This window comes from Falco rusticolus, chromosome W (assembly GCF_015220075.1).
Source record: "Falco rusticolus isolate bFalRus1 chromosome W, bFalRus1.pri, whole genome shotgun sequence".
NCBI lineage: Eukaryota > Metazoa > Chordata > Aves > Falconiformes > Falconidae > Falco > Falco rusticolus.
Genome location: NC_051209.1, coordinates 21,587,016 through 21,613,561, shown reverse-complemented (window position 1 = coordinate 21,613,561; position 26,546 = coordinate 21,587,016). Strand labels below are relative to the sequence as shown.

Below are 26,546 nucleotides of genomic sequence, written 5' to 3'. Positions count from 1 at the left end.
GGCTGAATGTGAATAATGCAAAAGGATTTGTCTGAATCTTATGAGAATCAGTAACTGGACTGCCATTTGGAAAATTAATCTCAATGTATATTAAAATAAACAAATATACAAGGGGGAAAAAATCCAAAACTTTATACAGTTAATGGCTGACCATTACCACTAAGAAATGAGAATCTTGGGGTTACAACAGACATTTCCATTAAAATACTGACTTGATACTCAACAGTGGTCAGAAAAATCAAAGAGAAGGATTGTCTCGTTTTTTAAAAAAATTAAGCAGAATAAGAACATAGGAAACCTTGATATGCCTCTCTCTAATCTATGTATCTGGATTACCTGTGCAATTCTGATCATTTATCTCAAAACCAGTACAGTAACCTTGAAAAAAAAATCAAAGATAGATAACAAGCTTAATAAAACATAAGAAGTTTTGGGAAAGGAAGGACTAAAGCTAAAGACTGTTTGCTTTGAAAAGAAAGATGACAGTGCAGGAGTATGATAAAAATTTACAATATCATGAATGGGGTGGAAAGCAGTACATTGTTCCTATTGTCTTCCAAAACAGGAGCTTAGAGTCATAAAATGAAACTAGGAAGTAACAGGTCCACATAATGTTAAATTGATCTTTGGAATTTCTTGACCGGTGGACAATAGATACTTATACATATTGAAACTGACTGGACAAATTCATGAAGAAAAATACATCTAAGGCTATTACAAACAAATATTACTTCTGGCTCAAAAAAATTCTAATCTGCAAATTATGGGAGGCTGAGAGAACATTCTGGGGAATGCACACACATCCTGTTCTTGTTATCTTGCCAAGACTTTCCCTTTGGGCTAATGTCAGAGATAAGAAAGTTGGCTATGTCAGTCTTTGGTCTGACCTAATATAGTCAGACATTTGCTCAGAGGCCCTAATATACTCCATACCAGAAAGTAGGCATGCAGCAACACTTCAAAGAACTATTTGATACCTGTTCCAAAAATAAAATCACAGCATAAAATTTCTCTCTCAAATGTATCAAAGAATTTAAAGTGCATGACTAAAAGCTTTGTAACAGGACTCACTGGAAGTTGTATTAAAAAATTATATTTATGAAAATATTAAGATACTTATTTACAAACACAAATTTCAACAAGATCATTTGCTAAAAATGCAGTGTTTAAGCTGCTTTGCTTAGACATGCTGATGGCTTACTTCTAAACACTGGGATATGGAAGACAAGCAAAAAAAGAAATTATTTCTGTTTTTGAGCTGTGGAAGGTAGAATCTTATAAAAATTGTAAGAAAGACCTTTCAAAAGAGAGTTTTAGTATATATTTTTTCCTTGTAACTATGCTGAAGTACAGCTAGCTGGACAACAAATACATAGTTCAAGCAGGAATAATCTCAATTTAGTAATGATGAAGAATATATCATAGAATCATAGAATGGTTTGGGTTGGAAGGGACCTTAAAGATCATCTAATTCCAACCCCCTTCCATGGGCAGGGACACCTTCCACTAGACCAGGTTGCTCAAAGTCCCATCCAACCTGGCCTTAAACACTTCCAGGGATGGGGCATCCACAACTTCTCTGGGCAACCTCTTCCAGTGCCTCACTTCAAAGTAAACAATTTCTTCATAATATCTAATCTAAATCTACTCTCTCTCAGTTTAAAACCATTCCCCCTTGCCCTATCACTATATGCCCTTCTAAGAAGTCCCTCTCCAGCTTTCTTGCAGGCCCCCTTTAGGTACTGGAAGGCCACTATAAAGTCTCCCTGGAGCCTTCTCTTCAGGCTGAACAACCCCAACTCTCTCAGCCTGTCATCATAGGAGAGGTGCTCCAGCCCCCTGATCATTTTCGTGGCCCTCCTCTGGACTCATTCCAATAAGTCCATGTCCTTCTTATGTTGGGGGCTCCAAAGCTGAACACAGTACTCCAGGTGGGGTCTCATGAGAGCAGAATAGAGGGGTAGGATCACCTCCCTCAACCTGCTGGCCGCACTTCTTTTGATGCAACCCAGGATTCGGTTGGCTTTCTGAGCTGCAAGCACATTGTTGGGCCATGCTGAGCTTTTCTTCCCCCAACACCCCCAAGTCCTTCTCCTCAGGGCTGCTCTCAATCCATTCTCTGCCCAGCCTGTATTTATAGTTGGGGTTGTCCCAACCCAGGTGCAGGACCTTTCACTTGGCCTTGTTAAATTTCATGACGTTCTCATGGGCCCACCTCTCAAGCCTGTCAAGGTCCCTCTGGACAGCATCCCTTCCCTCAAGCGTGTTGACTGCACCTCTCAGCTTGGTGTCATTGGCAAACTTGCTGAGGGTGCACTCAATCTACATTAGATCTCTGTTAGTACAGCTACATTGATGTTAGTAAATTAATACATATTAAAGGTTATAACAGTGAATAAGAATTTTCTTTGGAAAACAAAACACAACACCTACAAAACAGGTAAAACAAATGTATTTATGAACAGGTTTAGATTGGATATTAGGAAAATTTTCCTCACTGAATGGGTGGCCAAGTACTGGAACAGGCTGCCCAGGGCGGTTGTGGAATCACCATCCCTGGAGATGTTTAAAAAACATGTAGGGTGCTTAGGGACATGGTTTAGTGGTGGACTTGGCAGTCCTGGGTTAATGGTTGGACTTGATGATCTTAAAGGTCTTTTCCAACCTAAATGTTTCTATGATTCTATAATTCTATGATTTCCTGGTTGGCAATTTGCATAACTGACTACATCACTATACTCAGTGGCTTCATAAACAGATTTCACTATTTTTTCTATAATACTGAATGTGGAAGCACCTTTGAGAAAATCATTAAGTTCACAGGGAGAATTCATGTTGAATTTGGGGCACTGTAAAAATTAACTAGTGAGGAGGAGAGACTAGATTGAAAGATCAGGCAAGTGCTGCTTTTTTAATTTGGGGGGATTTGGGGGAGAGTATTTTGTGCAAAGGAACAATAAAAAGTGCAATGGGCAAAAGTCTATAGCTTAAAAACATTATTGCAGAAACTGGACCTTAAAAGTCAGGACACAGCTATGCAATGAGATGATAGAGCCTAGACATCGTGTATGACAATTTCTGAAGGATTAAAATTTTTAAAGAAAACTTACGTGACTTGTAAACTTTCTGCTGTTAGATTATTCCACATGATCTCATTAGCTTGAAGGTTTTCATTTTCTTCTAGTAAAGACATATCAAACTCTATTGCTTGTTCAACAACTTCTGATGACCTAATTTAGCAAATAAAAGTTATATTTGCAAAATTAACATGTATCTTTAAATCATAAAGAAAATTGGTGTTTTGAATTATTAATAACTAGAATATAGTTAAAATTACATATAAGATAAAGCAAAAACAACAATAGGATACATATTCTTTTTACGTTAAATAAAGGACACAGTCTTAATTCTTTGAATTAATATCACAACATAATCAAGGTTTTAAGGGGGTATCTATTATATATATATAATATATATATATAAAAGGGGGTATAGATCCACTGATATAAATATATATAGCTGATCCAGCTATAAATCTGCACATGACAGTTATCAATCTGCACATTAATAACAAAGGATAATACAAGAAGTCTTAGGACTATCCACTTATGTACCAATATGCAATATCAGTTCAATAAACAGCAAATAAAGTTTATTTTTTAAATTAAAAACTTTCTTGCATTACCTGCATATTTTGTTGTTTCAGTCACTACTTTGCAATAACTGCAGTGTATACAGGGGTACCTAGAGTTCACTTTAAACTATTTAGAATATAGGCAATGAGAGAAATATAACCGAGAAACTTAACTTAGCCCAGGATACAAAATACACACTAAATTAGCTCACACTGAATCTGGGTTATCATGTGTCCAAAGAAGAGCAACAAAGCAGGTGAAGGGTCTAGAGAACAAGTCTTATGAGGAGCAGTTGAGGGAACTGGGGTTGTTTAGTCTGGAGAAAAGGAGGCTCAGGGGAGACCTTATTGCTCTCTACAACTACCTGAAAGGAGGCTGTAGTGAGGTGAGTGTCAGTCTCCTTTCCCAAGTAACAAGTGATAGGATGAGGGGAAACAGCCTCAAGTTGTGCCAGCAGAGGTTTAGGTTGGATATTGTGAAAAATTTCTTCACTGAAGAGGTTGTCAAGCATTGGAACAGGCTGCCCAGGGAGGTGGCTGAGTCACCATCCCTGGAGGTATTTAAAAAACGCATAGATGTGGTGCTTAGGGACATGGTTTAGTGGTGGACCTGGCAGTGTTAGGTTAATGGTTGGACTTGATGATCTCAAAGGTCTTTTCCAACCAAAATGATTCTATGATTCTATGTATAGTCTGCTGCTAGTACCAATATTATGGCTCTTCATATGTGATAATAGTAATTGGAATTCTGTTTTTCTGGAGACAGCCAAAGAGATGGGTGGTTGAAGAAACAGGTTAAAAACCTGACATTCAGGCAACTGTCTGTGCATGCAAGTGGATTAGCTTTTCAAGTAGGACAATACTTTACAAATAACAATTTAAAAGAAACCAAACAAAAAAATACAACTCTGATCACTTTAGAAGTGTTGTAGTTTAATACAAATTTTTCCTCCAGAAGAAACATGAACATGTACACCAAGATGAAAACTTATACCTATGTGTATCTATGAAGTCATTATACTCAGAGTTAGGGTCTATCTGTTCAACAGAAGTCTGGATCTCTTTATGGACATTCGCAATCTCTTCAGTTACAAGACTGGTGATCTGGCTATATTCATCCAAGATTCCTTTTCTAGAGAGAAAAAAAACTATAGTGTATAACATGGTATTGAAGGCATATAACGATGATGCTTCAAGCTTTCAGTTTTCTGCTATGACAAACTCTTGTTTCAACTGGCTAAAAAGGGAGGAAAAAAAAGACCACATATTACTCAAAAAAATAACAGATCAATTGTGACCTCTTCTTTACAGATTGGCTATGAGTAGAGAAGTCTCCAAGACCATGCTCCTTTATACTAATTACAGTGCATCTACATATAGTGTAGTTAAATTAAAGCTGTAGAGATTACAGGGAAAAGGAATATATATAGCTCATTGATGACACCCTGCTTTATGACCAGAAAACTTATGCTAGTTATTATTTATACAGAAGCTTTTCACAATCTCCTGACTGACAAAATAAGTATATTCTGACATATGGTAAAAAGATTAAAAAAAAATAGTCAGTGTGCATTTCCTTTAAGACCTGGCTTTCTCCATTACCTTAAGTGTTCTCTTTCATATCTTGATTTTATTATTTGGTCATTAGGACAAAAATAAGCATAAGTCACAAGTTCACATATATTTACAAGAAGAAAAAAAATCAAACAAAAAATTGACGTGAAAAAGTACAAGCCATCTAGTCTAATGACCTGCCCGCAACAGTGGGCAAAAGCAAGTGATTAGGGAATGGTAAAAGAAAATAATATGTGATATTTTACCACTACATTTAATAGCATACAGTGATATTTCCCCAAAACACCTTCCTAGTCTTCAAGTTTTAGCTTTCCATAAATAGCCCTTCATAATAATTTCCTATTTCATTTTTATTTTTGACAGGTTTTTCAGTTTCTGAAGCATGGTGAGTATTTTTTTTTAATACTGATGAATTTTGACCATCCCAGAGGAATGTGCAGGAAAAAAAAGTATCAGCAGATTTTTCCTGGATGATAAGATCTCAAGTTATGTTTATTTTATAAAAAATATTATCAGCTTGTATTCCTTCAGTACTTTTTCTAAGAAGAAAACAAACAACAGAATTCATTAATGTCAACTACAGCAATGTCAGATCTAAAAGAAATGGAATCTATGTTAATTATTTAAAAAAAATAATTAGTGATGTTAATATACACTTCAAGTTTACCAAACTAATTGATTTGCAAAACCAAGATTATTAACAAAGTATATGTCACACAGATAGCTACACCAACCCCACACTTGAAATCACCATCTCCTTTTGTAGAATTAAGCCCAAAGATATTAGACAACAGTAATTTTCCAATAGATTCAGATATCACTGAAAATGTTTATTTAGTGACAAGAATATTTTTACAGGTTTTTATTTCAAAGATGACAAAGAAAATTGGGTTCAATGGATTTTTTTTCAATGATGAAACTCTTCAGTGAATTATCATAATTCACAGTTATGAAAAATCACATTAATTACAGCACACAAATTGAACTGAAGTCTCTTGCTGTGATTTTACATACAAAATTAAGATTAAAAGGACTGTGCAGAGACTACTATAGAGGTCTATTTCATTTACATAACTGTACCAGAATCAAAGGGAGCAATGAAACTTCAAGAGGCTGTTAATATCGTCTGTATCACCTAAGCATATAAAGCATGAAACCCTCAACTCTCCTTCACTTCCTATGTGCTGAAGTCAAGATGAATGTAGACTTTGGAAAAGGTAAGAAAATGAGAGATAGAAGAGTGTCTCCCATCTAAATGAACAATACTTACAAAAAGAGGTAACTTGTTTTTCTTTTAGAGTAAGTGATTTACAAGCAATATTTTTTAATTGCAGCCCTCAGAATGTCTTAGAGAAAGATCTACAGAACAGTCTCCCAAACCAACTCATATTCTTAAGGAAAGTCAAAGACACAGCATGGTGGTTACAAATCAGAAAAGATAGCTTAGAGTCCTCATTGACAGTTCTCTGAGATCAATTTGCACATCTTCATCAGTGATGTGGGGAATGATATTTCAGAAAAAAGTAATTGTATTTTTAAGGCTGGATTCCATACAATGAAATTAGGTTTATATGATCCTGCTATTTGCACACAAATAAGTAACCATGCACCTGCCTGGCCCTCATCCCAAATGACTTTCAAGATTGTTGGCCATTTTAAACCAAATTGGTTCCCGGCAGAATTTCACAAAAATAAGGCTACAGGAGAGGCAACTAACTTTAGAATAGAATAGAATAGAATAGAATAGAATAGAATAGAATAGAATAGAATAGAATAGAATAGAATAGAATAGAATAGAATAGAATAGAATAATTTCAGTTGGAAGGGACCTACAACAATCATCTAGTCCAACTGCCTTACCAATTCAGGGCTGAACAAGTTAAAGCATGTTAATTTGCCATAGTATTCCAGCTGAAGCTAAGGATAAAGCATGAGGTTAACTATAAACACTGAAGTTAATCTCTAAGATTTTAAAAGTTTTATGAGAAGACAGTCTCTCACTAAAATGCTTAAGTAACCCCTTAAAATTACTATCTGCATTTATTTGAACAGACTTCTCCATGCACAATTGTTGTCAACAGAAAGAAGAAAACAGCTTTTTCATTATCCTCGATATACAAATAATTGATGAAGATTTATTATTTTCTAATAATACTATAAATTAATTAGGATATTATACATAACATGTGGAAATGAGAAAAATATAAGAAAATACAGCTTACAGGGCTTTAATCATTTCTTCTTCCATCTTCTGTAGTGAATCAAGTAACAGAGGAAGTGTAGTGTCATAATATTGGTGCTGATGTAACTGTGCTCCTTTCAGTGCCAATACATATTGATTATGCAATATATGAAGTTTCATAGTGGCTTTATCACACCGATCTTTGGCTTTCACAGTCTCCTTTCCTGAGAATAAAGAAATAAAGAAAATGCTTATGGTGATTTCAATGTATACAAACATCAATACTTGTGGTTGACATAAATCTAATAGATTCATGATAAGTTTGCACTTTATTCCACAATAAGTTTAAACAATTTCTCTGAAGAAGCTAAAATTTTACAGTTCTCAGGTCACTAGTAAGACCAAATGTCTTAGTGTTCCTATTCAAGACTAAGAAAAAAACGCTGCACTTTCTCTGAGCACAAATGTGAGAATACTTGAACTGAAAGTATATGAAAAGCATCATCTGCATAAGTATAAAAATAATATAAATACAAAGAATTAAATAAACCCCATTTAAACACATGACTATCACAAATGCTAATCTTTTATCTGTCTCAGAGTAAATAAACATTTTTTTAATTAAGAAAATAAGAAATGTCCTACTAGGTCAGACCCCTGATCCATTTAGACCAGTACTCTATCTCCAATAGCGATAGTGGGAACTGCTTTTAGGGAAACCATGTGTATTGGGGTTTACATGGCAACATTTTGGTAGTGGAGGGGCTGCAGGGGTGGCTTCTGTGAGAAGCTGCCAGAAGCTTCCCCCATGTCCAACAGATGCAGTGCCAGGTGGCTCCAGGACAGACCCACTGCTGGCCAAAGCTGAGCCAATCAGCAATGGTGATAGTGCCTCTGTGATAACATATTTAAAAAGGGAGGAGGGGAGAAGGAACTGCTGCACAACTGCAGCTGGGAGACACAGCAGTGAGAATATATGAGAGAAACAACTCTGCAGACACTAAGGTCAGTGAAGGAGGGGGAGGAGGCACTCCGGACACCAGAGCAGAGATTCCCCTGCAACCTGTGGTGAAGTCCATGATGGAGCAGATATCCACCTGCAGCCTGTGGTGGACTCCACACCGAAGTAGCTGGACACACCCAAAGGAGAGAACCCACACTGGTGTAGTCCATTCCTGAAGGACCACACTCCATGGAAAGAAACCATGCTGGAGCGGTCTGTGAAGAGCTGCAGCCAGTGGGAAAGACCCACACTGGAGAAGTTCATGGAGGACTGTCTCCCATGAGTAGGACCTCATGCTGGAGCAGGGAAAGAGAGCAAGGAGGAAGGAGCAGCAGAGACAATGTGTGATGAACTGATCAGAACCTCCATTTCCTGTTCCTTCTGTGCTGCTTGAAGGGAAGAGTTAGGGAAGCCGGGAGTCAAGCCAGGGAAGAAGGGGGAGGGGGGGAGGTGTTTTAAGGTTAGTTTTTATTTCTCATTGCCCTACTCTGACTTTTGATTGGTGGGCAGGTGCACGGCAGCAGGCAGGTGCAGGGCAGCATGGTGACCATCTGGCAAAATGCAGTGTCCCCTACTTCTGAGCTTCTAGCACCTGGTAGAACCAATGCAGCCTGTCATAGTTTAACCCCAGATGGCAACCAAGTACCACACAGACACATCCTCACTCCCCCTTACCCAGAGGGATGGGGAGGAGAATCAGAAACGAATGTAAAACTCGAGGGTTGAGATAAGAACAGTTTAATAGGTAAAGCAAAAGCCGCGCATGCAAGCAAAGCAAGGAATTCATTCACCCCTTCCCATGGGCAGGCAGGCGTTCAGCCATCCCCAGGAAAGCAGGGCTCCATCACCTGTAACGGTTACTTGGGAAGACAAATGCCATAATGCCAAATGTCCCCCCCTTCCTTCTTCTTCCCCCAGTTTATATACTCAGCATGATGTCATATGGTATGGAATATCCCTTCGGCTAGTTTGGGTCAGCTGTCCTGGCTGTGTCCTCTCCCAATTTCTTGTGCCCCTCCAGCCCTCTTGCTGGCAGGGCCCAAGAAACTGAAAGGTCCTTGACTTAGTATAAACATTACCCAGCAACAATTAAAAACCTCAGTGCGTTATCAACATTGTTCTTACATCAGAGCCAAAACACAGCACTGCCCCAGCTACTAAGAAGAAAATTAACTCTATTCCAGCTGAAACCAGGATACAGCCACACAGAGAGAGCTCCTGTTCAAGCATGCAACCACCCAGGTTTCCGGCTGTGGGATGTGTGAAGGGATATTCCTAGAGGTGGAAAGTGATTGTAAGCAACACTGTGGGAGATGTGACCAAACTGATGAGCTACTCTGCTTGGTGGCTGAGCTGCGGGAGGAGGTGAGCAGACTGAGGAGTATTCGATACTCTGATAGGGAGATTGACCAATGGAGACATACTCTGACACCTATGATGCATAGGAGAAAACTCAGCATGACCACTGTGGAGGCAGGTCCTGGATCTGCTTTGTGCCAGGAGGAAAGCAGTGTCACAAGGGATAAGGAGGGGTGGAAGAGTGTTACAGTAGAGAGCAGTAAGAGAAACCCCTCCTTACCCTCTAAGCTACCCTCTGAGATAACTTTACTGAACAGGTACAAGGCCCTGGGTATAGCAGATGAAGTGCATAATGAGAAAGAGGAGGAACCTGAGCAAGCAGTCTTGCCAAGATCAGAGAGACACCAACCCCTCACAACAAAACCCACAGTAAGACCAGCACCAAGAAGAAACAACAGTGAGTTATGGTCATTGGTGATTCCCTCCTGTGCAGAACGGAAGCAGCTGTTTGCAGACCAGACCCTCTTTCAAGGAAGCTTGCTGCCTCCCTGGGGCCCGAATTAGGGATGTCACCACAAGACTGAAGAGCCTAGTTCAACATTCAGACTACTACCCATTCCTGCTCTTTCACGTGGATACAAATGATGTCACAACAAAACGTCTGAGGTTAATCAAAACAGACTTCAGAGACCTGGGAAGAATAGTAAAAAATTCAGGAGCACAGGCAGTATTTTCCTCAGTCCTCCCAGTAATAGGGGGAGACCTCAGCAGAAACCCACAAGCCCAGTATATCAATACCCGACTCCAATAATTGTGCCTGCACCAAAAGTTTGGGGTTTTAAACCATGCAAGAGTATTCAAGAGACAAGGTATGCTGGGGCCTGATGGGATCCACTTGTCACAATGGGGAATATGAGTCAGGGTGTAAGTTGGCAGGGCTGAGTGAGAGAGCTTTAAACTAGAAATGATGGGGGAAGGGGATACCAACAGGATTATACTAGGTAAGGCAAGGTATAATAGGTTTGCGTAGCAAGGTTTTGGTAGTGAAGAGGGCTACAGGGGTGACTTCTGTGAGAAGCTGCTAGAAGCTTCCCCTGTGTACAATAGAGCCAATGCAAGCTGCCTCCAAGATGAACCCACTGCTGGCCAAGGCCAAGCCAATCAGCAACAGTGGTAACACCTCTGTGATAACATATTTAAGAAGGGGGGAGGGGAAAGAAAACTGAGCAACTGCAGCTGGAGAGAGGAGTGAGAAAATGTGAAACAACTCTGCAGACACTGAGGTCAGTGAAGAAGGAGGGGGAGGAGGTGCTCCAGGCACCAGAGTAGAGATTCCCCTGCAGCCCATGGTAAAGACATTAGTGAGGCATGCTGTTCCCCTGCAGCTCGTGGAGGTCCATGGTGGAGGATATCCACCAGCAGCCTGTGGAGGACCCCACACCGAAGCAGGTGAATGTGCCCAAAAGGAGAGAGCCTGCGCTGGAGCAGGACTTATGGACCTGTGGAGAGAGGAGCCCACACTAGAGCAGATTTGCTGGCAGGACTTGTGAACCTGTGGTGGACCTATGCTGGAGCAGTCTGTTCCTGAAGGACTGCATCCCATGGAAGGGACTCACGCTAGAGCAGTTCATGAAGAGCTGTAGCCTGTAGGAAGGACTCACGTTGGAGAAGCTCATGGAGAACTGTCTCCTGTGGGAGTGACCTCATGCTGTAGCAGGGGAAGAGAGTGAAGAGTACTCCCCCTGATGAGGAAGGAGCAGCAGAGACAACATGTGATGAACTGACCACAACTCCCATTCCCCATCCGGATGTGCCGCTAGGGGGGAGGAGGTAGAGAACTCTGGAGTAAAGTTAAGCCTGGGAAGAAGGGAGGGGCAGGGGAAAGAAAGTGCAAATTCATGCATGTGGGTCAGGGCAATCCCAAGCACATATACAGGCTGGGAAGAGAATGGATTGAGAGCAGCCCTGAGGAGAAGGACTTGGGGGTGTTGGGGGAAGAAAAGATCAACATGACTTGGCAATGTGTGCTTGCAGCTCAGAAAGCCAACCAAATCCTGGGCTGCATCAAAAGAAGTGCGGCCAGCAGGTTGAGGGAGGTGATTCTTCCCCTCTGTTCTGCTCTCATGAGGCCCACCTGGAGTACTGTGTTCAGCTTTGGAGCCCCCAACATAAGAAGGACATGGACTTATTGGAATGAGTCCAGAGGAGGGCCACGAAAATGATCAGGGGGCTGGAGCACCTCTCCTATGATGACAGGCTGAGAGAGCTGGAGTTGTTCAGCCTGAAGAAGACTCTGGGGAGACTTTATAGTGGTCTTTCAATACTTAAAGATGGCTTATAAGAAAGATAGGGACAGACTTTAGTAGGGTATATAGTGATAGGACAAGGGGTAATAATTTTAAACTAAAAGAGGGTAGATTTAGATTAGGAAGAAATTCTTTACTGTGAGGGTGGTAAGGCACTGGAAGAGGTTGCCCAGAGAAGTTGTGGATGCCCCATCCCTGAAAGTGTTCAAGGCCAGGTTGGATATGACTTTGAGCTACCTGTTCTAGTGGAAAGTGTCCCTGCCTATGGCAGGGGGGTTGGAATTAGATGATCTTTAAGGTCTCTTCCAACTCAAGCCATTCTATGATTCTATGAAGGTGTTTTTAAGATTCGGTCTTACTTCTCATTATCCTACTCTGATTTGCTTGGTAAAAAATTAAATTTCCCCAAGTTGAGTCTGTTTTGCCTGTGACAGTAATTGCTGAGTGATCTCCCTGTCCTTATTTCAACCCACAATCCTTTTGTTATATTTTCTCTTGTGGTGGTGCACTTCTCCCCTTCTCTGGGCTGTTTTACAACCCCAGGAGCTGCAGACCAGGTCTTAGCACCTTAGGTAATGAGTTGGGTGGTCAAGCACCCTTGACCATACCAGTAGCTACATCATTTTGAGTGCATATCACTTAAGATGAAACCCACTATAGCATCTTCTACTGTGGGTTCTAAGACTCATTGTTCTAGGAAGCTGTCATTTATTGTGAGCAAAAATTCCATTGCTACATATCATCATGATGAAGCACTGCTTCAGTTCATATTTGACTAGCTGAACTCTCTCATTGTTACTCCTGTCCAAAGCTCACAGCTTCTCTAGTACAATTTAACATTTCCTCATCATTGTCTGTATCCTGATCAGGAGGTCAGCATCACACAGTACTACACTATTAGAGTCTAGAAATCCTCAAGTCCACACTGACAAGACAAATTCAGTGCTGAACCAGAGAGCTATAAGGTACTTCAAGAGGTCACCTATTCTATTCTTTGTCAGGAAGACTAATTGCAGAACTATGTGGCAGATATTTTTATGATCTTCCTAAGACATCCAATGATGGATAACTTTGCAACTTCTCAATACAATTCAGGTCTAGTGCTGTGTGAGCTGAAAACAATCCCCCCCTTTACTCTCCAACCTAAATATTTCTTGCTTTAATTTAAATCCTTACTTCCTTCACCTACCTGCCATGGACATGAAAAATAGATTCTACAGTCCTCTGCAATCCATCTTTTACTTATTTGAAGATTATACACTCTCCTTCTCTGCCAATCTTCTAACCTTCATACCAAACAATTCACGCATCTTCTAAGTCCTGTTTTCTTTTTGCATGTAGCTCACACTCTTCCTCAAATGCAGTACCCAAAACCAGACAATACTTCAGTTGAGGTTCTATTAACTTTGAAAGCCAAAGAATCCCTTTAACACTTGTATGAGTTACATTTATTTCTAAAAAAAAATAAAAATCCATGCCTTTCTGGCAACATGGTATTACTGATTATCTTTGCTATGGCATCTGTTCCTGCTGAGTAACACTATTTTTTTTCAGACCATTTCTCCAGTTTCTCAAATAATATTTAACTCTGCAACTGCTCTCCAATGCACTTTCAATCCTTTCAGGCATACTGACGCCTAGGAATTTAATAAGCATACTCCAAACTAGTCATCCTGAGAGGGAGGATTACAAACAGAAACACTGAAATACCATCCAAAACTAATCTCAATATATATCCCATAATGTTGGATAGGATACATCACCCTCCTGTCAGGATCCCTGTAGAAGAATGGCTGCAGAAGTGTGGCCACGGAACCCCTGAGGGTCTGAACAATCCAGGCCTGGAGTGCACAATCCAGGCCTGAAATTAGAAGTGTACTGGAATTAGAATTGTGCTGAAGTTATTGTGCTGAAGTTAACAAGAAAGTGGCCTTGATCTATTCTTGAATCCTAAGACCAAGTAACCCTATTGTAATAACAGGCCGTGGCTGTAACAAGCTGCAGCTGTTAGGGAGGACATGTGTAAGGCCAAGGGAAATAGAGAAGGGAATGTAGATAAAGGGAGTAACAAACTGCAAGGCTAAAACATAGCTAACGCAAATAGCTGCATGGACAGAATGCTTGTTCCAATCATGATAAATAGTGGTGTGTGAGCAGCGCGTGCTTAGGGGCTAATAACCAATCATATGTTTGCTTTGGGAGCATGCTTGTGTATTGAGGCTATATAAGAAATGTTAGAAGCCAATAAAATTGAGCAAGATGCATAACTCATATTGAGTAATTTCTTGACTCCGGCGGACCCCTCTCCCAACAGATCCCATTAATAACCATTCTCCAAGCAGCTTTATGCAAACAGTTTTGCGCCTGTATGTATTAAATTTGGCTGAGACAGAGTTAATTTTCTTCACAGTAGCTGGTATGGGGGCATGTTTTGGATTTGTGCTGAAAATAGTGTTGATAATACTGGGATGTTTTAGTTACTGCTGAGCAGTGCTTACACAGTGTCAAGGCCTCTTCTGTTTCTCACCCCACCCCACCAGCAAGTAGGCTGGGGGTGCACAAGAAGTTGGGAAGGGACACAGCTGGGACAGCTGAGCCCAACTGACCAAAGGGATATTCCATACTCTATGACATCATGCTCATCAATAAAAGCTGGGGGATAAAGAAAGAAGGGGGGGACAATTGGAGTGATGGCATTTGTCTTCCTAAGTAACTGTTACATATGATGGAGATAACTAAACCCCTGTCTGTCGATGGGAAGTAGTGAATGAATTGCTTCTTTTGCTTTGCTTGTGCATGTGAATTTTTCTTTCCCTATTAAACTGTCTTTATCTCAATCCAAGAGTTTTCTCATTTTTACCCTTCCAATTCTCTCCCCCATCCCACTGCAGGGGAGCGAGCAAGCAGGTGTGTGATGCTTAGTTGCTGGCTGGGGTTAAACCACAACACTGTACTAGACAGAATATTTTCAAATCAGTCATGCTTCCCTGGTGTACTGCATTTACATGGCAAGGTTTTGGTAGTGGGGGGGCTGCAGAGGTGGCCACTGTGAGAAGACACCAGGAGCTGCCCCTGTGCCAGACAGAGACAGTTCAATCTGGCTCCAAAATGGACTCACTGCTGACCAAAGCTGACCTAATCAGTGAAGCTGGTTGCGCCTCTGTGATAACATATTTAAGACAGGGTAAAAAAACACTGCACAGCAGCTGTGAGAGAAAGTTATGATAAAAAAAACTGTGAGAAACAATTTTTTAGACACCAAGGTCAGTGAAGAAGGAGGTGGAGGAGATGCTCCAGGCACTGGAGCAGAGATTCCCCTGCAGCCCATGGAGAAGACCATGGTGAGTCAGGTTGTCCCCCTGCAGCCTATGGAGAGGACCACACCAGAGCAGATATCCACCCTGCAGCCCATGGAAGACCCCATGCTGCAGCAGGTAGGTATGCCCTTAAGGAAACTACAACCCGTGCAGAGCCCACACTGAAGCAGGCTCCTGGCAAGAACTGCGGCCCATGGAGAGGAGCTCATGCAGGAGCAGGTTTTCTGGCAGTAAGTGCATCCCATGGGGGACCCATGCTGGAGCAGTCTTATCCTGAAGAGCTGCAGGCCATGGGAAGGACCAACATTGAAGCAGTTTGTGAAAGACTCTAGTCCATGGGTGGGACCCCACACTGGAGCAGGGGAAAAGTGTGAGAAGGAAGAAATGGCTGACAGTGTTATGAACTGACCGCAACCTCCCATTCCCCACCCCCCTTGCACCACTTGGGTGTGGGTGGAAGCATAGAGGCTTGAAAGCAGACCTTGAAGAGATGAAATTTGTGTGAAATGAGGAATACACAAAGGATTGTGAACTCTTCTAAATTAAAACATGGAAAAATGTTAAGGCGGGTCATAAGAGTTGAGGGAACAACAAGTAAAATAGTAGCAAAACTGATAAATCCTATTTCAAATACACTGGAGTTAGGAAGCTTGTCAGAAAATTTAAAGAGGCTGTTGATGAGCAATGTATAAAAGGAACTGGTAGGAAAAAACCTGAAAGAATTTTTTGGCATCTGTGTTCATTATGAAAGACCTTCAGAGATTTCCTTGCTGAAAAGACTATGAAAAAGTATCTCTCTCTGATGAGGTATCAGAAGAAGAGGTTACAGAACAAATGTAAGGAGAAGAAATTACCAGGACTCTACAGTGCTTAGCTTTAGAATTTTAGAGGAACTTGAGAATGTTATAGCTGGAATATTATGGTCAGTTTTTACAGGAGAAGGTAGACACTTAATGGAGTGCATCAGTTGAGGCCTGTGTTTCTTAACATATTGATAAGTGATTTAGAAGAGGTGGAAAAATGAGGAGATAAAGATACTGAAGAAGATGCTGACTAAAGGAAATGAAAATGAGAGCCAAATGCAAAGAACTGAAAAAGAACTTTGAGACACAATGATTGAACTACAAAATGGTAAATGTAAATTTACTATTTTACCACTTACTGAAAGTAAGTGTGAATATTTATAGAGATGCATATGGGGGAAAACTATCCAAGCTTAATAATCAGTTCTAAGCTTACTAAATGCACTCAGGAATGAGATCTTGGGATTAGTATAGATAGTTTTATGGAAACATTAGCTCAGTGCTCCACAGCTGTCTGAAAAGGTGTTATTAATAAAGGACTAGACAGCATTATTCCACCACTGAGTAACTCCACATAACATGATATGCAGTTCTCTCAACTCAAGGACATATTTGAAATGAAAAAGGTTTAGAGAAGGGCATCAAACATCAGAAAGGTAGAAAACAGGGAATGCACAAGGAATGACTAAGATGAGGACTCTTGAAACTAGAGGAGTGAAGACTGAGGAGCAACATGCAAGAGGGAACAGTGAATAGATGTTCCCAACCTCTTTTAATATAACTAAAAGGTATCATATGAAAATAGTAGTTTGTCCCAAACAAGTAAAAGGACATTCTTCACCTAGATTGTAGCTAAGCTGTAAAATCCTTTGTCCAAGGTTATTGTGAACATGAAAAACTTGTGGTTTAACAAAAAAAAATATTTGAAGGGATATGTGGTGGGTTGATCTTGGCTATCTGCTCTCTTACTCCCCCTCCTCAACAGGACAGGGGGAGAAAATAAGATGAAAAACCTCATGGAGAGGGAGACTGCTTAATACCATCACAGACAAAACAGACTTGAATTGGAGAAGAGTAATTTAGTTTAATGCCAATTAAAAATAAAGTATATCCAACTGGAGCTCAACAATATAAAGGTGATGATAAATTATCCTGAGAAGGATGAACAACAGCCAGTATATGGTAAATATTATTACTTCCTGAACTTGAGTAGGAAAATAAGAAAATATTGAAATTATAAGAAATGTTGAATTAGAAGTGGAAAGAGAAAGGCGCTTTTAGATCTTAATATATAGAGAAAAATCAAGATTGAATTCAGAGATGTTAGAGTACTGCATTGGGCGCATGTGGAAAGTTTTTGGTAGCAGAGGGGGCTGCAGGGATGGCTGCTGTGGGAAGAGGTCAGGGGCTGTCCTGTATCAGACACATCTGGTTCCAGCCAGCTCCACAACAGCCCCACCACTGGTCAAAGTGAAGTTGATGGTATTTCTGTGAAAGCATATTTAAGAAAGGGCAGAAAATGTCAGGGGGAAACATGACGGACAACAACACACAACAAAAGAGTGAGAAACAACAGAGGGAACACCAAAGTCAGAGGAGTATGATGTACTCCATGGCAGAGCAGATATTCCTGAAGGGATTGCAGCCCATGAAGGACCCAGGCCAGAGTAGAGGAAGAGTGAGAAGGAAGGAGTGACAGAGAGAAACCACTATATCCTGACTGCACACGTGCACGCACACACACACACTGCAATCCCTTCCACTGAAGGGACTGAGAGTAGCCAGTAGCAATAACAAGGGGGGAGGAGTCTAGAGTGAAGTTGAGCCTGAGAATGGGGGAAGAAAGGTATTTTCCTTAAGTGCGTTTGTTTCCCAATACCCAAATCAGTACTCAAATATTTATATTAATTAGCAACAAATTAAGTTAAATTCCCCAAAGTTGAGTCTGTTTTACCCACAGTAATTGGCAAGTGATCTCCCTGTCTTTATTTCAACCCACAAGTCTTCTTGCTCTCTCATTCTTCCTATTTTCTCCTCCCCCAATCCTGCTGGGTCGAGGGGTGTGAGTGAGCAAGTGGTTGCATGGGTGCTGCAAGCCAAGGTCAACCCACTACAGGGTACAAAACATTTGCAACTACTAAAGGACACAAAGGCAGAAAGACAAAGCTCTAAAAATATATTACAAGTAAGAGTTGAAGGACACAAGAGATTCATTTCTTAATGGAATGCACAACAGAGAAAGCTGAAGGATTTTGTGCCATTTTGCTTCTAAGAAAGAAATTTGGTAACAAATAACCTAATAAAATTTTAACAGTAAGATAGGCTATAAGATGAAGCAAGAAAAAAATGGACTATCTGGCTACATTAGAGGCACTTGCATTACATGATTAGACAAAGTTCACACTAGAGCAGATGCTCCCAAACTGTGGTTTACACATGCATATCTGTGTGGTACACATACCAAACTGTATGTGAATAATACATAGCAACAGTAGTATGCAAGTGTCCCCATGAAGGAGCTTTACCTGAACTGTAAGGTAGGATCTTGACATATGGGGTTTGATTGATAACCAATGAGAACAATTACCTTTGTGCAGTTGCTGACCCAAGCTGTCTAATCAGTAGTCCCTCATGCCACTTCAGACTGTCAGGGCATTGATAGCATGGGCCAGTGGCTACCTGCTGAGGGGAGTCAGGGGTTATGGTGGATTTCTGAGCTGGCAGGGGAGAGGCCTTGCCAGCCTAACCCACCAAGCCCAAACAAGGCAACAGGGCAGGCTGGGGGGCAGTCCTCAGACCAGGGAATCAGGCACTTCCTTCCACTGGAATTTGCAGAGGCCGAGCCAGGACATGAGCCTGCAGGTGGGTGTCAGGATCAGGCCTGGTGAGGGTACCCAGCATCAGACCTGGGGTAGCTAGGCAGGGACATGATGATAGGGCTGGGTAGAGGCCAGGCTGAGACATCAGTCTGTGGGTCAGGGCCAGCTCAGTGATGCTCATGGCCAGGCAAGGCAGGGCTGTGGCAGAGCTGGAGACTGGCATTCCTATGGTATTGCTGGGGCAGGGACTGACAGCCCTGTGCTGAGCTGAAATAGGGCCCCTGGGCAAGAGTGGAGGAGGCTGATAAGAGCCAGTAAGGTCTATTAGAGCCCTCTGGGCCTGCACAAGCTTCACTTTTGCACACTTTCTAAAAAGCTCCATTGTATTATGTGAGTTACTGTCTCTCAGTCAAGCCTTTCAAATGATAACTCAGGAGGAGAGGAAAGTAAACAAGATTCATACAGGAGCATTGTTCTTACAACATTCTTAAAACACACAAAAAGACTATAGATTTTTTGGAATTCAGAATAGTCTCTTTTTCTTATCTCTTGCTTGTTCATTAAAACTACTTGTTTCCAGTAACAATTCCCTACAGTGTCTGAAACTTGCCCTGATTTGATGTTTGGTTGGTAGCTGAATCATACCTTTGTTTGACCTTGCAGTTGTCTTCATACTTCTCAAATTACACATACATTTTTTCACATTAGATTAATATTTTTTTATATTTTGATTTATATTAATAACATTTCAATTAAATCTTATCATTTCTATGCTATTATATACTACAGAACATGATAGCTAAAACTCTACTCTCAAACTCCTCAGCTTTATCTGTTCTGTTAAAAACTGCATGGAAGAGGATCAGTCACTGTCATGCACAAAACCTTTTCTCTCTCTTTTCCTTCAGACCATGACATACAAGCATGAAACAAGTTATTCTCCTTTGGGTATATTTAGAGGGTTCTTTTGGTCATCTCATCCATTTTTTGGTTTATCTTTATGTGGCTCAGATACACAATCAATATTTTTATTTTAAATTCCTATCCAAAATTCTCTAGCATCAGTTAGTATATCTGTTTATTTCCCAAGAAAAGCCAAGGAATTTGGTTTTGGATTATGATAATTTTCTCTATTAAAGCTTCAACTAAGGTATCACAGCATTTTATTTCAGAAAAATTTAAAATGGAAACTGAAAATAATATTAGGGGAGTACCAAGGTTTTTGTTTTTATTTTTAATGAAGCAACAATACTACTTTGAGAAAAAAATGCCAGTTTTGAGAGTATGTTTCAGACAAAAAACAACCCTTCAGTTTATTTCAGAATTTAAAATTTTTCTAAACATCAGCACTGAAGTGTAAAACTAAGTCAAACCATACCATAATGCATTAGATATTTACCAGTGTTTAAGAAAGTCAATTTTGGTATGGACTAAAAACTTCTAAAATTAAAGCAAACAGGAACCTAGGCATGATAGGGAGGAAAAAAAAATACTAAACTTAGAGTGATATACCAAGCCAAAGCAGATAGGTATATTCAAGGTAACCAACTCCCAATACTGAAGAAAAATTTACACAATTTACAGTGAATTCTTAAGAAAGCTTTGTTGCTTACCACTTTTGGGGGCAACCCTCTAATTTGTCCATTTCTTCTATTAAGCCTTTCCTCATAGTTTGATTTCTCTAGTCTTCCATCATTAAATAGAAAAGACCAAGTCATAACACCTAGTAGAAGTTACCTTATAATTGATTATTCTATTACCTATTTAGTTGATCTTAGGATCTTCCTGATCCCATCATCTGCTTAAATTAAGTATTTTATATAATACCATGTACATCTAAATATCATAGGTGATAATGAAAATGATTTCTTCATTTGATAGCTTTTATTCATCCTGGGGAAACTGCTAGCACATTAACCAACAACATGGATTTTTAAGCATTTTTGTTTCCCATTTTGAACCCAACCTCACTAGGCTTCTACAAGACCAGAAGTCAAGAGACTTTAAAATAATTTATACTGATCTACGAAGTATTTTTAATGCAAACTACCTCAACTAAACTAAGATAGCTTTCATTATTAGTTCCATCTCAGGAAGCAAACTCTAAAATTTACTGACAAGCCTGAATTACCATCACTCTCCAAATAGAGATTTAAGTGCAGTGCTCTTAATTAACATGGATTTTATAAGACCTAAATCGCAAAAATGGACAGAATAGAGTATGTTGCCTTTTAGTCTCTAAGGTCTTTTTTTTTCCCTTTATGTATTGCAAGAGACTTACATGAATATTTTTTTTCAAAAAAAGAAAATCACCCATTCTCTCCTCTACTCAATATATTTGTGAAAAAAGTATAAGTTGTTTTTCCCCAAACCTTATCTAACAAATTCATGACTGCAAGTGTCAAATAGGTTTCTGATGGAGGAAAAAACTATTTGTATATACTTAAAAGTTTTCAGAATACTGAAGGTCTAAACTTCTGAGCTAAAAGTTAGGTCAATAAAGTTACCTGTTTAATGAGTATCAGCAGTTAAGATAAATAATAAAGTATAACAGAAAGAAAAATAAAAATGCAATCTTATGCACTGCCATAACATGCTTGAGCTAATAAATACCACTAACAAATTCTCTCAAAATTATGAGTGTTGGTCTGTGAGAACAGAGTAGTGCACATCCTGGGGCTGTACGTCTATGTTGATTTGAAACAATATGCCTAAGTTGGACCCAAACTAGCTCCACAAAAAGCCACCGAGATCTCTTGGCACCATGCTCCCTCCCCAGAGTTCCCTATGCTAAAAGCTTTATTTTCACAAGAAACAACCCTAGGCCTTGCAAGTACTGGTGTTCTCTCTCTGAGCGGAAACATGCAAAACACCATATTTCTTTCATTGAGCCTGCTAACATCTGTACATAATGCAGGCCAGTTTAACCAGCATTACTAGTTTCATCTTACAATGTAAGAGTTTCAGGCAAACACAAACTCAAACCCCTGAGTTTCCCTGATGTCAGTAATATCTAAAGGAAACATATGCCACCAGGAAACATAATGGTATAATCATGATTATACAAACAGCTCAAAATAAATGCACCAACAACCTAATAAAAATATTATCTGACCATTCAGCTATTACAAAGAGCGGTAGGGCAATAACCTAGTTTAACCAAAGCTTTTTTACAGCATCCTTATTTATCATAGATATAGCTTGTGTTCTGTACAGCTTCATTATATACCAATAAAATTGAATCAATTCTAATTTCACGTCCTGAAGTATTAAATCACGAGGTGTGCAGGAATCAGAAAACATTCTCCCAGCAAATATAATACTGTATAATATGCTAGGTGTACTTTAATATTATTAAGTCTTTTTTAAATCATAACATTGCCAGGGAACAGAAGGCAACCTAGAGACTGCAAACGTGATTTAATTTTTACTATGCTATTGCAATTCCACATATGTGTTATAAAAAGATGAAATTATATGCTTATCTACTGGGTCTGGCTAGGACAATATTAACTTTGTTCATAACACCCCATATGATGTTATTTGTTGCTAAAAGAGCATTGGTAACACACCAATGCATTGGCTATTATTGAACAGCACCTGCACAGCATAAAGGCTTGCCCCTGCCCCCGGAAAAGCAAGTAGGCTAGGGGTAGACAAGAGGTTAGAAAGAGACATAGCCAAGACAGCTGACCCAAACTGACCAAAGAGAGATTCCATACCCGAGAACATCATGCTCAGCAATAAAAGCTCAAGAAGAGGAAGGGGGGACAGTCACAGTTATGCTCCTTGTCTTCCCAAGCAACCATTACACATGCTGAGGCCCTGCTTTCCAAGGAAGGGCTGGATAGCTGCCTGTACATAGGAAGCAGTGAATTACTCTTTTTGCTTTCCTTGTGCAGAGAGCTTTTGCATTCTCTATTAAACTTTCATCATCTCAATTCACAACTCTTCACCTTCTTTATATTCTTCTCTGCATCCCACAGGAGAGGGAAGTGGACGAGAGGCAGGCTGAGTTGACTGACCACAGCACTTTTTGGTCCCTCACATTGGGCACAAAAATGGATTGTACTGGGTTAACCTCAGCCAACAGCCAGATACCCACCCAGCTGCTCACTCCCCCTCCTGATCAGGACAGGGAGAGAAAATAGGATGAAAAAGGTCACGGGTCAAGAAAAAGACAGGTAGATTGCTTACCAGTTACCATTACAGGCACAACAGACTCAATCTGGGGAAATTTAATTTATTACCAATAAAAATACACTTGGGTAGTGAGAAACAAAGAAAGAAAAACCCAATCAAATCCAACAAAAAATCCAAACCTCCACCTTCCCCCAAACCCCTTTTCCCAGGCTTAATAGAACAGGGGGAGGATGAGGGGTTACAATCATAGCATCAGGACAGCCCAGTAGGAAGAGACCTCAAAAGATCATCTAGTCCAACTTTTCATGGGGAAAAGGGAGCCTAGATGAGATTAGCCAGCACCCTGTCCAGTCACATCTTGGAAACCTCCAGTGATGGGGACTCTACCATGTCCCAGGGAGAGGTTGTTCCAGTGACTGATTGATCTCACCATAAAAAAAATTCTTTCTTATATCAAGATGAAACCTCTCCAGTTGCAACTGGTACTTATTGCCCCTTGTCTTCTTCATGTGACTCTTTGTGAAGAGAGAGCCTCCATCCTCTTTATAACCACCCTTTAAGTACTGGAATATTGCGATGAGGACCTCCCCAAGCCTTCTCTTCTCCAGGGAGAAAAGACCTAACTCCAGTCTTTCCTCATACGGCAAGTTCTCCAGCCCTTTGACTATCTTTGTGGCCCTCCTTTAGACCCTCTCCAGTCTGCCCACGTCTGTCTTGAATTGTGAGGACCAGAACCGGACACAGTACTCCAGGTGCGGCCTGACAAGGGCTGAGTGGAATGATCACATCTCTATTTCTGATAGCAACACCCCTGCAGATGCAGCCCAGGATCCAATTTGCCTTTGTTGCCTGAGGAAAAAACATTGACCACCACCCTCTGAGCGTGGTCTGTTAGCCAGTTTCCTACCCACCTCACAGACCACCCATCTACTCTGTATCTTGCCAGTTTCCCACAGCCTTCTCCTGGACGAACAGCATTGAATGCCTTGCTGAAGTCCAGGCAAACAACATCCACTGCTCTCCCCATGTCGACAGAAGATATTATTTTGCTGTAGAAGGTGATCAGGTTAGTCAGCCATGATTTGCCCTTGGTAAATCTGGGCTGACTTTTCCCAGTCATCTGCTTCACTTGGCTTGTGATAGTTTCTAGGAGGACTCATTCCATTACTTTCTCAGGGACTGAAGTAAGACTAATGGGCATGTAGTTTCCCGAGTCCTCTTTTGGGCCTTTCTTGTAGATGGGTATGACATTTGCCCTCTTCCAGTCATCAGGGACATCCCCTGATCACAACTTTTCAAAGATTATAGACAGTGGCCTCGTAACAATGTCAGCAACGTAAGAATAGACTAGACTGTTTCAGTTGGAAGGGACCTACAACAATCATCTAGTCCAAATGCCTGACTAGTGTCAGCCACTTCCCATAGATTTATGTGGGTTGAGGCCTTGCAAGAGGCTGCAGACCAGCCCTTCCTCCACTACTGGTGGGTCAACGCATGCATTGTCATAGCTACTTGATCCTGTGATCTGGGGTCCAGCTGCATCAGTAAAGACAGAGGAAAAGGCGGCAGTGAGAACCTCTGTCTTATCAGCATTAGTAGTGACTAGCTTCCCTGCCCTGTTTAGCAACGGGCCTCTGTCTTCCCTCTGCTTCTGCTTACTGCTCACGTGCCTGAAGAACCCTTTCTTCTTGTACTTTACATCTCTGGCCAATTTCAGTTCTGGATGAGCCTTAGCCTTCCTGACTGCATGCCCTAGCAAGGTTCTTGTAGTCCTCGATGGATATTTGGCTGCCTTTCCATAGCCAATACGCTTCTTTTTTGCTTTTAAGCAAACCCAAAAGCTCTTTGTTAAGCCAGGGTGGCCTCTTGTTCTGCCTTCTTCCTTTCCCTTTGTAGGGGATGGACTGTTCTTGTACTTTCAGGAAGCTGTTCTTGAACAACTCCCAGAACTCACAAGCTCCTTTGTCCTCCATAGATACTTCCCACAGAATCCCTCACAGCCCAACTCTGAGCATCTTGAAGTTGGCTCTTTTAAAATCCAGGGTCTTTGTCCTACTACTCACCTTCGGCGTGCTCGGCGGGATCTTAAATTCCACAATGTTGTGGTTGCTGTATCCAAGGCTACCATTGGCAGTTATGTTGTCAAGTAAGTCTTCTTGATTTGTGAGTAGTAAATCTAGCAATGTGCCATTCCTAGTCAGCATGTCTAGCATCTGTAGCAGGAAGAAGTCCTCAGTGTATTCCAGGAACCTGATGGACGACTTGTGCACTGCTGTGTTGTTTTCCCAACAAATGTACAGTTAATTGAAGTCACCCGTGAGGACCGGATTCTGTTGGCCTGAGACTTCCTTGAGTAGCCAAAGTAAGGTTTCATCAAGGGTGTCATCCTCATTGGGAGATTAGTAACAGATACCTAACAAAAGATCCCCCTTGGTGACGATCCCTCCAGTCTTGATCCAAAGGCATCCAACAATGTTCACAGACTCCATAGCTTATGTCCATGCACTCAAACTAGTCTTTTACATAAAGTGCAACTCCAACTTCCTCCTTCCTATTTTTCCAAAAGAGTCAGTATGTAACAGTTCCTCTCTGCTGTGCTCCTTTCTCCTGCTCTAGTGTAGGTTCACTATGGCTGCATTTACTTCAGGAAGTATCCCACTGCTCCAGCATGGGGCTCTCCTCAGGCTGCCTCCTGTGCCAGACATATCCAGTTCCGGACAGCTCTGAACCAGTTTGCATATAAAGAAAAACCATATCTCTTAATAGCACATAATTTTTTAACAAAAAACACCAAAAAACCCCACACTAGTTACTCAAACCTTCATAATTTATTCACCTCACAAACCAGCTTGACAATTCAAAGGTTCAGAAACCCTATGAAAATACCATGGCTTAAAAAAATTACAACAGCTCAGCTGACCTACAACTGATTTACTGATCTATTATCTACACCACTACAACTACAAAAATATTTGTAGTCAAGAACACAGCCCAGAAGGAGGTGTGTGTAAGAGAAGCTGTAAGACATTTAATTTTGCAATTCTTGGCAAAAATATTGCAACATTTTTCTGAGGATCAGTCTGTTAACTGAGATTTACACTAAGATAGTAGGGAAAGTGAAATTAAGTATGAAATATAATAATAGAAGACATACTAAATGGAAGAAAGAATAAGAAGGTTAAGGAAAACCACAATAGAATTAAGTGTCTTAAAAACAGTGCTTTTTTGGTTTTATCATGGTTTAACCCCAGCCAGCAACTAAGCACCACACAGCTGCTCACTCACCCTCCCACCCAGTGGGATGGAGAACTGAAAGGGTAAAAGGGAGAAACTCACACGTGGGTTGAGATAAAAAGAGTTTAATAATTAAAAATAAATTATTATTATTATTATTATTACTGTAAGGAAAAGGGGGGGGGGGGGAAATAACAGAGAGAGAAAAATAAAACCCCAAAAAGACAAGCG

The 26,546-nt window shown here is 40.6% G+C and overlaps 1 protein-coding gene across 6 annotated transcripts in view; it reads right to left on the bottom strand.

Annotated features, from left to right (window-relative positions):
- The window catches only part of LOC119140661 (tyrosine-protein kinase Fer-like), a 218,753-nt gene that overhangs the window by 143,956 nt on the left and 48,251 nt on the right, over positions 1–26,546 (bottom strand). For 5 of the 6 annotated variants that reach the window (XM_037372176.1, XM_037372177.1, XM_037372178.1 and 2 more), the window contains 3 exons: positions 7,432–7,615; positions 4,629–4,766; positions 3,111–3,230 (listed from right to left, as the gene is read on the bottom strand). In XM_037372176.1, coding sequence (XP_037228073.1) covers positions 3,111–3,230; positions 4,629–4,766; positions 7,432–7,615 — 442 coding nt within the window. Of the gene's footprint in view, positions 1–3,110; positions 3,231–4,628; positions 4,767–7,431; positions 7,616–25,144; positions 26,418–26,546 lie in introns of those variants that run through there. The other variant, XM_037372181.1, reaches the window with a different exon arrangement.